The sequence below is a fragment of the Pezoporus wallicus genome, unplaced genomic scaffold (assembly GCF_028554395.1).
Source record: "Pezoporus wallicus isolate ANWC-B61680 ecotype Strahan unplaced genomic scaffold, APGP_CSIRO_Pwel_v1 contig_2910, whole genome shotgun sequence".
In the NCBI taxonomy this organism is placed as follows: Eukaryota; Metazoa; Chordata; class Aves; order Psittaciformes; family Psittacidae; genus Pezoporus; species Pezoporus wallicus.
In genome coordinates, this window is record NW_026642858.1 from 389,039 (window position 1) to 403,293 (window position 14,255).

The following is a 14,255-nucleotide window of genomic DNA, read 5'->3' on the forward strand; positions in this document are numbered from 1 at the left end:
GAATTTTGGCACCTTCTAGAATATCTCATGTGTTTCATTATGCATGTTGTCAGAGCTTTGCTAACAGAGCACATGTCTATGTATGTACATGTCTATGTATGTCCCTGTCACACTGAACAACGAATGTGTCATATGCTAAACAGTGCAGAGGCAGACTTCTGCCCTCTAAGGAGTTATGAAACAGTCTTTTGTTTTTCTGTTCGAAGAAACCCTTCTTTGGTTTTCTATTCAATTTTTATGCAGCAGTTCTTCCATGCTTCAAAATATTAAAAAAAAAAAAAAAAGTTGAAAGTCCTCCAACTAGATATCCAAACAAAACAATCTCGTGTAAACCCAGTGGTCTTAACACAGCTAACTTTTGGCTCTAGGCTTTCATGTCTTGCAGCTGACTCACAGCAAGTGGGAGATAAAGACATTCCAGTATTCACAGATCCCCTCTGGTGATGACTGGTATGTGGAATAGGTACAAAGTTTAAGTCATTCCATCTCTTTGTAACCCCTACACCTTGAAAGAAATTATTTTCTGTACCTATGGTAGAAAGAGAGAACACAAATATATGTATTAAAATAAGGTGATCTTAAGCTGTATCTTATCCTACACTGTCAGAAAGCTAACCATAAAAAAAAACAAAAAACAAACTGAAAGGCCTTTTAATGTTTGCTACTTTCCAAAAAAATAAATTATTAATGACAGAGTGAATACTTACTTACACATTTGCACAGGAAATTCCCATGCAAGCTTCAGAGGTACACTGACTTGTCAGTCACATTTGGCTAAAACAAACAACTCTAGGCTACTGACATTAAGGAATAAAGGTACTTCGCAAACCCTAGGTCTGAAATACCTGTAGTCTTCACAATCCCTTTTTTTGGGTAAAGTGATGGATATGGTACAGTACTTCAAAAAATAGTGTTTCGAGGCTTGGTTCATTTGGTCTTGCAAGAAGTCTTAACATGGTCTTGCAATTAGTAGTATACTAAGCATTGTTGAGTGTATATGTTTTAGCATCATGTTAGAAAATAAAACTCAGAGTAGGAGTGTTCTTATTCACTAATATGAGAATGCAGTCATGAGGCATTTGAATTTTAAATTGTTATTGATGAGGGCATAAGAATAAATGCATTCAAGCATGAGCAGCATGCAGAGATGCATTGGTAGCAAGTATTCTGGGATTTTTTCCTATAGGCAAAGGTCCCAGAGGCTGTTGTACATTGCTGCTACCTGACTGAGATGCTTTTCTCAGACATACAAGACTTTTTAATGCACACATACATGATTAATAGCAGCATTACCAGCTGTTTTTACTGAACCCGGGGAAAACCTCATTGCTTTACTGCTTTTCATCTGGGTTTAATTTGAAACAGTTTGTTGGTAAAATGTCTTAAAGTGCAAAAGGTATATTTTACACATGTGCTCTTCTTCACCAATTCTGGAAGAAGAGTCATTGTGTAGTTTCTGGTGCATTGACGAGTAGGTCCCTCAAGGCATTATTTGGCCTTTTTTCTGCATATTTTATCCTTAATGTTGGCATCCCCCAAAATGACTTCAGTAAGAAAACTTGTTAGTCAGAGGCACTGTGGATTCCTTTGCAGGCATTTGGTGGATTACACTGTCACTGGCTTGAGCCTCATGTGCATTTTTCAAAAACTGCATTACAGGGAACATCTGCTTTGTTGTTTGGAAAGAACTAAACATGATTACATTGGATGTGCTGCAGCAGAGGAAAATACAGGCTTGGAAAGCACTGTCTGGTTTGAGGATGAGGCTACAGTTAAGTCCAAACAGGAACAGTATCCCCTTTTAAAAAACAATTGGCTATTGGATTTGGCAGCATGGGTTTCTCAGTGTTTTTGAGACATGACAAGGTCAGTTCTAACAAACGCTCAGTACAGGGCGGGCTATGGAGGTTAGACGATAGAAGAAGCAAACTTAGGGCTCATTTGTCTCCCACTGAAGTCTTGGCTTGTTTAATTCTTGCCCTTTAAATTTAAAGCAGCTGCTGCCATTTGAACTGTGTAACTGAAATTTTTTAGCCACGTGATGGCAAGTTTCCAGGCCACTAGCTTCCTATGCTTATATGGCATGGACATTAATAATACCTCTTTTCAGTAACAAAAGGAAGTATTTTCATGACCATCTTTTTCCTATCATGAAACCTTAGATAATCAGTAAATTTTAATAATACCCTCCTATGCAGGAAACTCTTAGAGCAAAAACAGAGCATTCTCATTTGATCTTACTTGCTAGTTTGCTTCATAAAAAGGTTTGCATACCAAAAGAGGAAACCTTTTTTTATAGGACCACATTTTGATTTCTAGACCAGTCTGTCTTATGTCCTTATTGCAGTTTACACATTATTCTTTAATGAAAATTCCAAAATATTATGTATCCAAATATGATGAAAAGGATAGGGCCAAACTTTATGCTGAGTCTCACTGTTATAAGTAACAAGAAAGGACTCTGTGGTGCTGTTAAGTCCAGGGCGAACAAACAATATTCTGCTTGTATTATGCCTACAGGATGAAGAAATCCTCAGAAAACCGTTTCTCATAATTCTTACTTGCTATGTTTTATTTCATTCCAGTTATCTATTTATGTTTTTGCAGAGGAGGTGTAGGAGACAGGGAGAGTGAATAGACATCCCACTACCCTTCTACCAACCAGCCCTTGAACTGTAATTGCAACATCAATACCTCTAAAGATCTTTCAGTATTAACAGTAGATAGGGCAGGGAGCTCTGGAGATACTACAGATGCATTAATTATAAAAAAAATAGTAAACACTCCTTTTCAATCTAAGAGGGAAAAAATAATGTTGATTTTCTCAGCTCTGCAGAAAAGACAGGGTTGGGGTTTTTTTGCACATGCAGAAAAGTGTAAATGAATTCATGTAGGTGATACTACCCTCCCTGTTAGTAAAACTGATCCTGAAATTTGCTCTAAGTGCAAGAAGAATGAAGTACAATATGTCTGGGATCTAGAGTGACGCAGGACTTTCTCTGAGGACTGAGACTAGTAAAGAATTAATAAGGGATTTACAGTGTAGGCATGTATTGGCTTTTAGAATTCAGTACCTCAAGTTGTTTTAATGAAAAATTAGAACCAGTCATTAAAAGTTTGATCTAATTTTCCATAGTTAAAGCAGTATTGAGGACAACTGGCTAAGGACATATTTAGAATCCAGCTAAATGTCTCAGCTTCTGAGGTCTGTATTGAACCAAATAGAAAAGAGGGGGGCTGTTTCAATGAAGCTGTGGAATAATGCTTGGTATTTCTACTTCCTGCAGGTAGGTTTGTCCCAGCTACTATAGTGAGAACTAAATACTCTTTTCCCAGCCTTACAAAAACTAGGCCCTCATCAATCGTACTGTAACACTTACTAAATTGAGTTTCACTTGGAATAAACTGGATTATGTGATGGACAGTGTCTGCTACTGCCCTTACCCTAATCAGATGTCTCTTTTCAAACCTAGGATAGTGCAGGAAAAGTCTGTATGTTCCACACCAGGTTCATTCCTACTCTTGTATAAGGATTTCTGCCTATTTAGAGTGAGGTTTCTGAAGGTTTATTGCAAATTCAATAGGAAATCACAGTAAGTATCAGCTATATAGCTGGCTGACCAGTGTGGTATGTGGAGCTCAACAGCCTGACAAGTCTATAGGTCATGATGGAGCATTTCATGTGGATATGTGTAGTCTCTGAGGTCAAGTTCTCGATATTTAAAGATTGCAGTTGCTGTAATATCCACTAGTTCAGGCTGGCAGGCACTGTACCCTACTGTTCATGCTAGTCTCAAAAGAACTTTATCATGACAGCTCAAAGATCTCCGTTGTTTCATGAAAGTAACTGTGATAACCAGATGTAATATGGAAATTAAAAGAAAAAAAGTAAAATATGGGTATGCATAGATTTTAAATATATCTTTAGATCCATATCCAGAAGTTTTAAGTGATCTTCCTTGACACATGCAGGTGAGAAAGCTTATGAAGTGCCTGTATGCTTTCTAACCGTTTCTTTTTTCTTTGAGTTCTTCAGTGCAGGTAAGCAGTAGAGTCTGGATGAAGCTTTGTTAAGTCACTTTGAGCTGTCTGCAGTTCCTCAGGGGCTATTTCTCACAGACAGCTGGTGGTTGAACCCTATGGAGAAGAGCTGCTCTAAGAGTAATTGATCCAAGCATTTTCACATGTGAAGCTTGATGAGGCATGCTGTACTCTTTTCAAGCTGTAAATAAAGCTCACCTGAAATCATGTGGCCAATTAGACTAGTGGACAAGTTGTGCTTGCCTGCCATTTTAGTAGGCTGGAGCACACCATAAACAAAGATTTCTACTACAGAGGAGAAAATAGCCTTTTCTTGCCAGCTACTCCACTGCAGCCCCAGCCATCTGCTTGTGGGGCTTCCTGGTTCTTGGTGTGATCAGTTCAATATACAAGTAAGGCTGCCAGACAGTTGCAGCTGCACCTTCTGAGTTGATAAAAAAAAAAAAAAGTTCTTGATAATAAAAAAACTCTTTTTTTGCATACACCTTTTATTTTTCATGATGAGCAATGGTGGTGTTGCCTAATGGATCCCCTACCCCACGGCCTTTTCACACATGAACTTAAAAATTAAAACAAATTCTGAGCATTTAGGAACTCACTCATTCTTTGCTAAAAAGCTGGCACACTTGTTTGGTTGTTTTTTTGACACTAGTAGATTTATCTGTGGGAGACGAGCTTTATGTTCCTACTTGTCAAATTACAAGAAAGTGGCTCATTGTCTTCCTCTGGGTTCAACGTTTGATTACAGACTAACATTTCTACTTGAGGTTATATTTTTAGATAGAAATGTGGTGCGATTTCTAGGCTCTTGAATTTGTTTTAAGGAAGTAATTATTTTAACTGTACACTCTGTGATATGTATATTCATATACAGACCTGTATATGGCACATGAGGAGTATGTCATAAAATTTCTCAGAGAAAAGAGTCATTATTTTTAAATATAATGCTGTTCATTGTGAGCAGGCATATAGTCGCATCGACTGTAACTTGAATGTCCTGTTAATAAGAGATTATGTGAGTAACTGAATAACAGATCTGGCCGTCTGTTACAGTTATGAAAATAAGTTATAAAGATTCAAATGCTCTGGCTCACTTTGGTCATTCATGTTACATGCATGAGTACAGATGATGCAGGTGCATATAATCGTGGTCATAAGAATTATCAAATCATTCTAATAATCATATTTAACCATTTTAACAAGTAGTAACCTGTAATACTCAAATAACACTTCATCAGACACTATACTAATAATTTACTAGTCCACTATAAGCTCTGCATGTGTCCTTGATATGAATTTTGATTTAGTCTCAATATGAAAATGACGTCAATTAACTATATAGCCTGGCTCCATGCTCCTTAAGATATTCTATTCCATTTGTATTTCTTTCTGAATAAGGAAAAGTACACCTGAACATTTAATCGCTTGATTCATTTATTTTATACTGCTGAAAGGGAAATCCATGAACTGCCTCACAGGTTCTTTGATTTTAGAGTTTAGTGCAAAAGCAGAGCAACACAAAAATACTTGTGTACAGACAGCCTCAGAGGCAGTATCTTTTTTTTTTTAGCTTTTCTTTTGATCTGTCAGTAGCTTTTTGACTTATTTGTAGCATCTTGTAGAAACACCGTTCACGCATTGAAAGATTCCAGTTTAAACTTTACTTCATCAAATTCAGATCTTTCCCAAAGAATTCTTTTAAAAAATAGTCAATTTTCTCTGAAAGAATATAACCATGTTTTCCCTATTTCAGTTGTAGATGTGAATGCTTATAGTTACAGCCATAGTGTATTTTTAGGTAAATGGAGGAAGGGAAGTTCACCTGTGATAAGGTCATAATGAATTTTTTTCTCTTCCTCCCAAATTACTTAAAATGATGCAGTGCTAAAATGGAAATCTGACAGCAATTTAAAATTCAAAAGTGTGACAAATAAAAAATACCATGGGGAATATTTGGCTAATTACAGTAAAAATAAACAGCAACTTGTGTTTCTATGTATGTGAATGGAAGCCCAGTGAATACTGAATTTATAATATAATTGCACAGTACTTACATAATACTATAAAATTTAGTTGCCACAATGGCAAAGAGGAGTACTACTACCTTGACAGATTAACAGGGTGTTTAGAAACTAATACATTAGTTATCAGCAAAACACAGTATGACAATTTGACGAACTGTTGGAAATATCCTACATAATGACTTAAATTGAACATACCCATGTGTAAACACTGAATAATAACTGTGTAATAATTTCTACCCTTTCAGTAAATGATGTGTGCCATGTGTTTGTGAGATTTGCTGCATTCACACAACTGATTTAACAGTGAAATGAAACAGGCCAGTTCTGCTGGCAGAAGAAAAATATATACACACACATACAGACTGACGTACACAAAGGCACAGAACTGCATTAGAAAAAATACCGCACAATTAACTGAGAAAATGAAGCCAAATTCTAAATATATGTTTGTTATCAATGCTAATAAAAAATATTATTATACATTCATTAAAAATGGGGAAAAGTTGCACATCAGCATTTCAGCATTGGGCTGAGTCCTATAAAGTGCACCAGGCATGTAGCATGCAGGTCTATACAGATCCTATTGCAGAAAGTGTGAATACACAGTACCTGACCCTATGGCTCTGATTTACCAAAGTTTTGACAAGAAATAGGGCATTTATTCACACTCTGTGTGGTGATTTTTACTAGAAATTGACACATACATTGCTACAAAAGTATCCTGCTTTCCCAGTGTCTGCTGAATTTTACAACCTTTTGAGAATAAAGCTTGAAATTAGCTTAGAAAATAACAGTTAAGAACCATGTAAGTGCAAAATACCCTAATATTTTTGTAGTCTAATGCCAACCTTTTCTCTGTTTTATGGAAAAGGGTTTTAAATCTTTTGGATTTTCTACTGAAAGATCTTGGTTTATGAGTATTTAAGCGTTGCTATTACCAGTGGAATTTTCACACAAAGAGCAAATTAAAGCAGTGATAAATATATATACATACTTATATATATGCACATATAGATAAAAATATATGTAATAGATATCTGTGTATATCTATATATCTCTATAGAAATATATAGACATAAATATACATGGTTGTATATAATAAATAAATGTTACAGCAATTTTCCTACTTATGAATTGTGTGTATTTTTCAAAGCTGAGCTGTGTTGTTTTATTGGAGGCTAAAGTCTTGATTAGAGTGCACCTCTCATCAATTTTGGGGTACCAGGCAACCTCCTGTTGCTTCATTGCCTGATGTTGTTTCAGTGATCCCGTGAGCACTGGAAAAAAAAACACAAATTCTCTTTTGTCTTTCTAAAATCTCATTAATAAACTCCAGTTTTAGATAACAAAATCTCCTTCCTCTTCCCTTATGGGATCAGCATTCCATTGCACCCTCTGAACTGAGGCCCCATACTGGAAATTATCATGATCCAGGCCTAAACTCAAACCTCTTCACCCACGACCTGGGTAATGAAATTATGTTAATGTTGATGGTTAGATGCCATTAATCTTTCAGTTTTACCCAAACTTAATTCTGTCAAGGGTTTGAAGAGAGTTATACCTAGGTCATTTGAGGACTGAGACCAATCCCTCAGTGACGTTTTATTTCCATACAAGTCACATATATTGAATTGGTAATGTTGTCTCAGTCACTTCATATTTTTTACTGCTTTTAAACTGCTCTGAAGTATTCCAATCCAAAGCCAAAAATAAATGTTACAGCAATTTTCCTGCTTAAGAGTTGTTTGTATTTGTGTCATGCTGCTAAAGCAAAATATATGCTGTATTGTATGCACTTTTCCCAAGACACATGAATCCTATTAAACAGTATTAGTTTTGCAGTTTGGGTTGGTTTTTTTCAATAAATTATTTTTCCGTTCTTTTTCACATTACACAAATGATGACACGTGAAGAATCTTTTCTATCAAAACAAGAAACTGTTGAATGTACTTGAAATATGTGTGGGAAATCCATTATGAGCAACATTATGTAAAGGCACGATTGAATGAACTGGCTAATTAGTGTATCATTCAAGATATTTCAGACTTGGGAGCCTTAGCTCCCCAAATAAAACGGTTCACTCAAAATAATGTCATTATTTATTTTAGGCTATTTGATCATTCCATGGAAGGATTCAAAAACTGGGAGTTTATGACTACTCACTGCTGGAGTGAAAAAGCAGCAGGTGACTGGATTTTGGAAATCTGTGACACTCCATCTCAGCTGAGAAATTTCAAGACTCCAGGTATGGCTCTAACCCTTATTTGGACTTGGTGAGTTCAGAATGCTTGCAGTTCATTATACTGCCTTGACTGTTTTCCAACTTTATTTACCCTGGAACATCTCACTGCTTTTAGTGTGAAGGCAGAGCTGTAAAGAGCATCGTAGAATCATAGAATAGTTAGGGTTGGAAAGGACCTTAAGATCATCTAGTTCCAACCCCCCTGCGATGGGCAAGGACACCTTACGCTAAATCATCTCACCCAAAGCTCTGTCCAACCTGGCCTTGAACAGTGACAGGGATGGAGCATTCACAACTTCCCTGGGCAACCTATTCCAGTGCCTCACCACCCTCACAGTAAAGAACTTCCTCCTTATATCCAATCTAGATTTCCCCTGTTTAAGTTTTAACCTGTTACCCCTTGTCTTATCACTACAGTCCCTAATGAAGAGTCCTTCCCCAGCATCCCTATAGGCCCCCTTCAGATACTGGAAGGCTGCTATGAGATCTCCATGCAGCCTTCTCTTCTCCAGGCTGAACAGCCCCAACTTTCTCAGCCTGTCTTCACACGGGACGTGCTCCAGTACCTCAATGTACCTATAGAATCCCTTCCTGTCACCAGAAAACACTGTAATCAGTGTTTTAAGCTGTTGTGTAAAGCACTGTAATCAGTGCTTTAAACAAAGCTAGGTATTTGCTAGGCACAGTCTTTTGTGGAAAAAGATAACAAAACTGCATCAAAGTGCATGTGTCACATTTAAAATAAGTTATAGTCTCCTTGTAGAGGAATCTGTTTTCTTGAATGCTGAATATAGATTTATCAGACAAGTCTTCAACATAAGTTAGAGTAGCCCAGTTACTCTGCTGTATTCAAATCATTTGTGACTTTCATTGCTGATAGAGGGCCCATAGTTACTTGGCCTTTATCAGCCATATATAGGGCCCAGGGATTTATTTTCTGTTGGTTTTGTTTCCTTTGTGTTTTTTATATCCTACCCATAAGAAGAAGGGGCATTTATTGGTATTTACACAACTAGAAAATTCCACCATCCAAAAGAAATTCATGGCTTGCTATCACTGGTAGGTTGCAATGTGCAATGTGTGGTTGCAATGTGTGTATGGGCACAGTGCTTAGAAGTGGCATTCATCCACTCACAAACTGCTCCTAGTAAGAATTTTTGAGGCTACAGGCATTCTTCTGCTTTTAATTCCCACTGCACAGTTCAGTTTCATTCACACATGTCAATATGAGCACTGAGTTTGAGAGAAGGGCTTTCAAAGAACTCATGGGAGTACATGCTTACTTGTGTTTGTTGGTTATGAAGTATGAGTATATACTTGCCTTTGGACTTAAGGAAATTTAAATGTTAAAAACCATTTTGAAATAGATACATTATACACAGACAAGAATACCATTGTTTATGCATGAATACTAAATACCCTTCTTTAAAGGCTCCTTCAGAGCCCCACATCAAAATAGGTGGAAACCCTTCAATACAAATAATCAAAGGTGAAATATCACTTTATCAAATGCTCTAGATTAAACATGTTAGAGAGACTAATACTGTGGATGTACAGGAAATCATTTATCACTAAATCAAAATTAACACTCTGATTGGACAGTGTATCAAAATGCAATAATATTACATTGTATAGTTGATCACTGCTTTCTAATAGATAAAAAATGTAAGAATTCTGCTATGAAATATATTTGGGATTACAATGGTATTAGCAATAGAATTAGTTTATAATTCAGTGAAATAAAAGATACATTTAATTTCAGGCAGCTAAGTAAACTCACAAAGCAGTACGAGTTTTCTAATTGATTTGCTAAAAGTCAATTCTGAATTTTAAGACATAGATGTTAACTTAATAAAAGTATGTCTTTGTGAACTTTGCAATAGGTGATTTTTAAACTTGTTCCTGAATTAGTAGGTTAATGGAAGTCGTAAAAACAATTGAAATCAGCCTCATCAAGTGCAAGTGCTTTTATTTTTCTACTACATGAAGTACACATAAACATTGACTAAAATGTAAACTTCAGTGCTTTGAGCTTAAGATAAGAAAGGCTAGTGTAACAGGGCATGTGCATGTAGTTGGCTATTTTAAAAGAATGTTAATTGTTTCAGTTCTACTCTGTCCAGGAATGGCCCATTAATGTTTCTGCCACCAGATACTGCAATGGAGTACTTCATCTTCCTCTTGGTTGAAATCTGGTTTGTTAAATTATTTGGATTGGAATAACGGCTGTGTGCAGTTTACGTGTTCAAAGTAACTGTGCCTTTCTGGGAGGCCAGCTGGTTCAGTCTCTCCTGCAGCTTACAAATTCACTAGGACTATTTCCATCATGACTTAGAGCAAGCAAGGGCACAGAAGGAATTCTAATGTATGACCACAGAGTTGTCCAGGTCCCTCACTATCCCTTACTAATTATGACAAACTAGAACCACTGATTTTATGCTGCTTAGATAAATTTTTGTCTAAAAAAATCTAACACACAGACAAGTTTCACTCCACTGCTGTTGAAGTTGACAGAATTGAATGAGAGTTTTACTTCTTTATTTCTGCTCTTCATTAGCTGAATTATGCTGGTTTTAATGCAGCAGATGGCCACATAGCCAGTCTCTCTGCCTGTCTCATATTGTCTTATTGCCTGTCTCAGTTGCCTGCATAACCTGAATTTTTTAGAGTGCTAAACCAGCTGTCATAAGCCAGAATTTTTAAAACCTGTTATGTAACATGAGGCCAACAAGTCCCCATTGAAGACTGAGATAATCAGTGTGATTTTCAAAATTGCTGAGCAGTGAACAACTCTTTATTAAAGTCTGTGGTAACTCTGGGGTGGCCAGTGCTATTTAAAAGTAAATATACTCAAGTGTTTAACTTGAAGAACAGCATCTTGAAAATCTTGATTATCATCCTCTAGAGCTCTGGAAGAAAAAAACATCATAGCTGGTGCTTCAGTTTTCAAGTAATTTTATCTTCAGTGATCACTTCTCACCATGGTTTTGCAGTGGTGAAAGGTTCTTAGCTAAGTGATATTAATTGCACCAGTAAATGCAGAGCAAAATTCACAGTACATTAAAAAGCAGTATTCATTAAAAGTACTTGGAAAAGCAGCCGTAGACTATGAGCAGAACTGTTTAGGGATTTGGGGACGTTTGGTGTTTGTGGGTTTGTTTTAATTTGATAGAAGGAAGGTATTAAACAAGTAATTTAATTTTAATCAGATTACTGAAAAGATAAAAATCAATTCTTTTCAACCGCATCTTGCAGTTGTTATTCCTGATACAGCCAGGAATGTCTCTGGGTGTTCTCAAGTACAATTTAGGGTAGCTCTTCTGCCTTTGTGTGAACTGGAACCCAGTTCCCTAGCACACTCCCTGTATTAAAGCCTACAAGTGAGGTAGCATGGAGCCATTTTGCAGACTTCATCAGGGCTATTCTCCAAACAACTTTTACAGTCCTTTTATGTCACTAGGACAGTGTAAAAGTGGCCAACTACATTTCCAGCTTTACACTTTAAAGCCTGTTCCTTCACACTCCTGTTTTACATATATAGTTGTAAAGGTCTTGCTGGCTTACTTATTTTAATACATTATATGTACTCTTCTCACTGCTAGAGTTGCTAATCTCAAGGAACAGATTTCTTTTGCTCTTGTGAGGAGTAAGTCCTAAAGACTTAGCTGTAGAAGAAAGGGGGCAGTAAAGCCAGAGGATGTGGAGAAGGTAGACTTGTCCAGCCAAGGCTTGTGGAGGAAGCCGGTACACTGAAGTAATTGTACTGAAGGGTTTACTCTTTACTTCTTTCAACTGCAATGAAACACTGCTTGAGGCTGGTTTTGCATGCATTTGGATTTCACAAGATGCAGTGTGGTTGTGATTGTATTTGGTTGTAGTATGGTTGTATTTGGATCCTGGATCACTGTATACGGTCTAGTAATAAGTGCCCAAAATTTCTAGAGCCCTGTGATGGACACTGTCCAGTAACACTTCTGTTCAGAAAGATTTGAAAGTGCCTACCATTTATTAGTGGCAGATAAACTCTGCTGTTTGCATATGTTGGGGTTAGTCACCTCGCTGAGTTAACAAAAGGTGCTTAAACATAATTTATAGTGCCTCACTAGTTTATCACCATAGCCTGCAGTTTATCAGTGATATTACCATCATGCCTGTTTCTTTTTTCTATTGAGTGCATGTGTTTGTTTAGCTATTGAAAGGTCTTATAATTAGGGGCTGCAGTTTTCCTGTAATCAAATTGAGAACAAAGAGCCAACATGTCATCATATCCCTACATTGGCAAGGTAATGCCACATCTGTTACCTGTAAAAAAATTCAGGGTCCAGTTCATAAAAGTAGTGCATGTGATTTCTGCACTTAATTCTGTAGTTTATGGAGGTAGACATGTGCTTGCTGTGAAACACTGTGATACACTCTTTCTCCTATACATACAATATCAGACCTCTGTTACATACTAAATACAAGCAGAGTAAAGAATTATTCTAGCCAAGATAAATGATGGAATCAGCCAGAAATGGGGAAAGATTTTGGCTCAAATGTGCACACTTTATTCATTATACAAGTGTAAGTATATATACTTAGTTATTGAAATATTTTCACTGTGCAAATTAAACCTGCCTTGAGGCAGACTTCATTTATTTGCTGGCAAGTTACATGAATTTTTCCCCTTTATTGACTGAACCATTCTTAAAAGGCAGCTGATCTTCTGAAAGAACCTGCAGTATTTCCCTATTTTGCTGCCCTTTTGCACCAGTTCTTCCTGCAATAATGTTAGTACAAGCCCTTCCGAGAGTATGAAGCCTGGACAAAATATGCTGTGCCTGAGGAGCATCTTTATGTGTGGTTATTTTCAGTGGGTCCTTGTAAATACCTTTTTTCTTCTAGTGTGCAGCATTTTTACCAATGTTCTGGAAGAAGTCTAAAATCAAGCCTTAGTTTAGTGATCTTCGGAGCTTAATAGTGACAAGGATGAAAAGATCTGAATGACTTAGCAAAACACTTGTTTTTTTGATTGCATACACTATATCATGGTCTGTATGCTGTAGAAGGGCGTTAAAACACAAGAAGGATAGAAACTGTATGTGGAGAAGCAGCACTTCAAAAAGGCTGTAGAGATGACTGTGTATCTGGTTAAAAATGAACTCCCTGTGTGACTTAATTTCCTAAAAACAAAAGTGCCCTGAAGGACCCAGCTGAATCGCTCTAAAGAACATTGAGAGGTAGCTTGATCACCACATGTCTATACAGGAAGAAAATATGTGATTTGGGCATTTTTAACCTAGTGGTGACTAAAGAGGCTGTGCACTAGAGGCAGGAAAAGATAAATTGAAAATACAGTGCATGCAGGTTTACAGCCAAGGTAATCAGCCACTAGTTTGGCAGTAGACATAGTAGGCTCTTCATCAGTTAATTTTTTAAATCAAGATTGAATGTCTCTTTAAAAACAGTAATGGTTTGATGTAGCTGTGAAAAGTTGAAAGCTGCTGTGTGAAACAACTGTCTTGTGACATAGCCTCTTGCCTCTAGTTTTTTCTCAACAACTGAGAATAGAGCAGAGGAGGTTTCAAGTGAAATGTAGAAATTTCTGTCCCAGAAAGATTAAATTGGTTTGGCATGAGACAGAGACAAAACAGAGATTCCTGTCTTTAAGCCCAGGGCTTAAAGGAGTTGGGCTATCATCTGTCAGGTAGTAGTTTTGCTTGTTGTTGCTTACTGCTTGAAGGATGAATGTAAAAGCAGAGACAATGTATTGCCTTGGTCATGTCAATGGATGATACCAAATGACATTGGGAAAAATACAAGAAATCACTTGTAAAGGTCAGAGTAGTTTGCTTGCACAGGTTGAAAAGGTCCAAGCAAACAGTATGGAAGCTCAAATTATTGAGTATCATTAAAATGAAAAAAAAAAGAGGAAGATTTACGTTCACCAGGTAGTATAGACAGAAAGG

General features: G+C 36.9%; 1 protein-coding gene across 4 annotated transcripts in view; it reads left to right on the forward strand.

Annotated features, from left to right (window-relative positions):
* The window catches only part of PCSK5 (proprotein convertase subtilisin/kexin type 5), a 268,581-nt gene that overhangs the window by 173,116 nt on the left and 81,210 nt on the right, over nucleotides 1-14,255 (forward strand). For all 4 annotated transcript variants that reach the window (XM_057432936.1, XM_057432938.1, XM_057432939.1 and 1 more), the window contains exon 13: nucleotides 8,174-8,310. In XM_057432936.1, coding sequence (XP_057288919.1) covers nucleotides 8,174-8,310 — 137 coding nt within the window. The remainder of the gene's footprint in view (nucleotides 1-8,173; nucleotides 8,311-14,255) is intronic.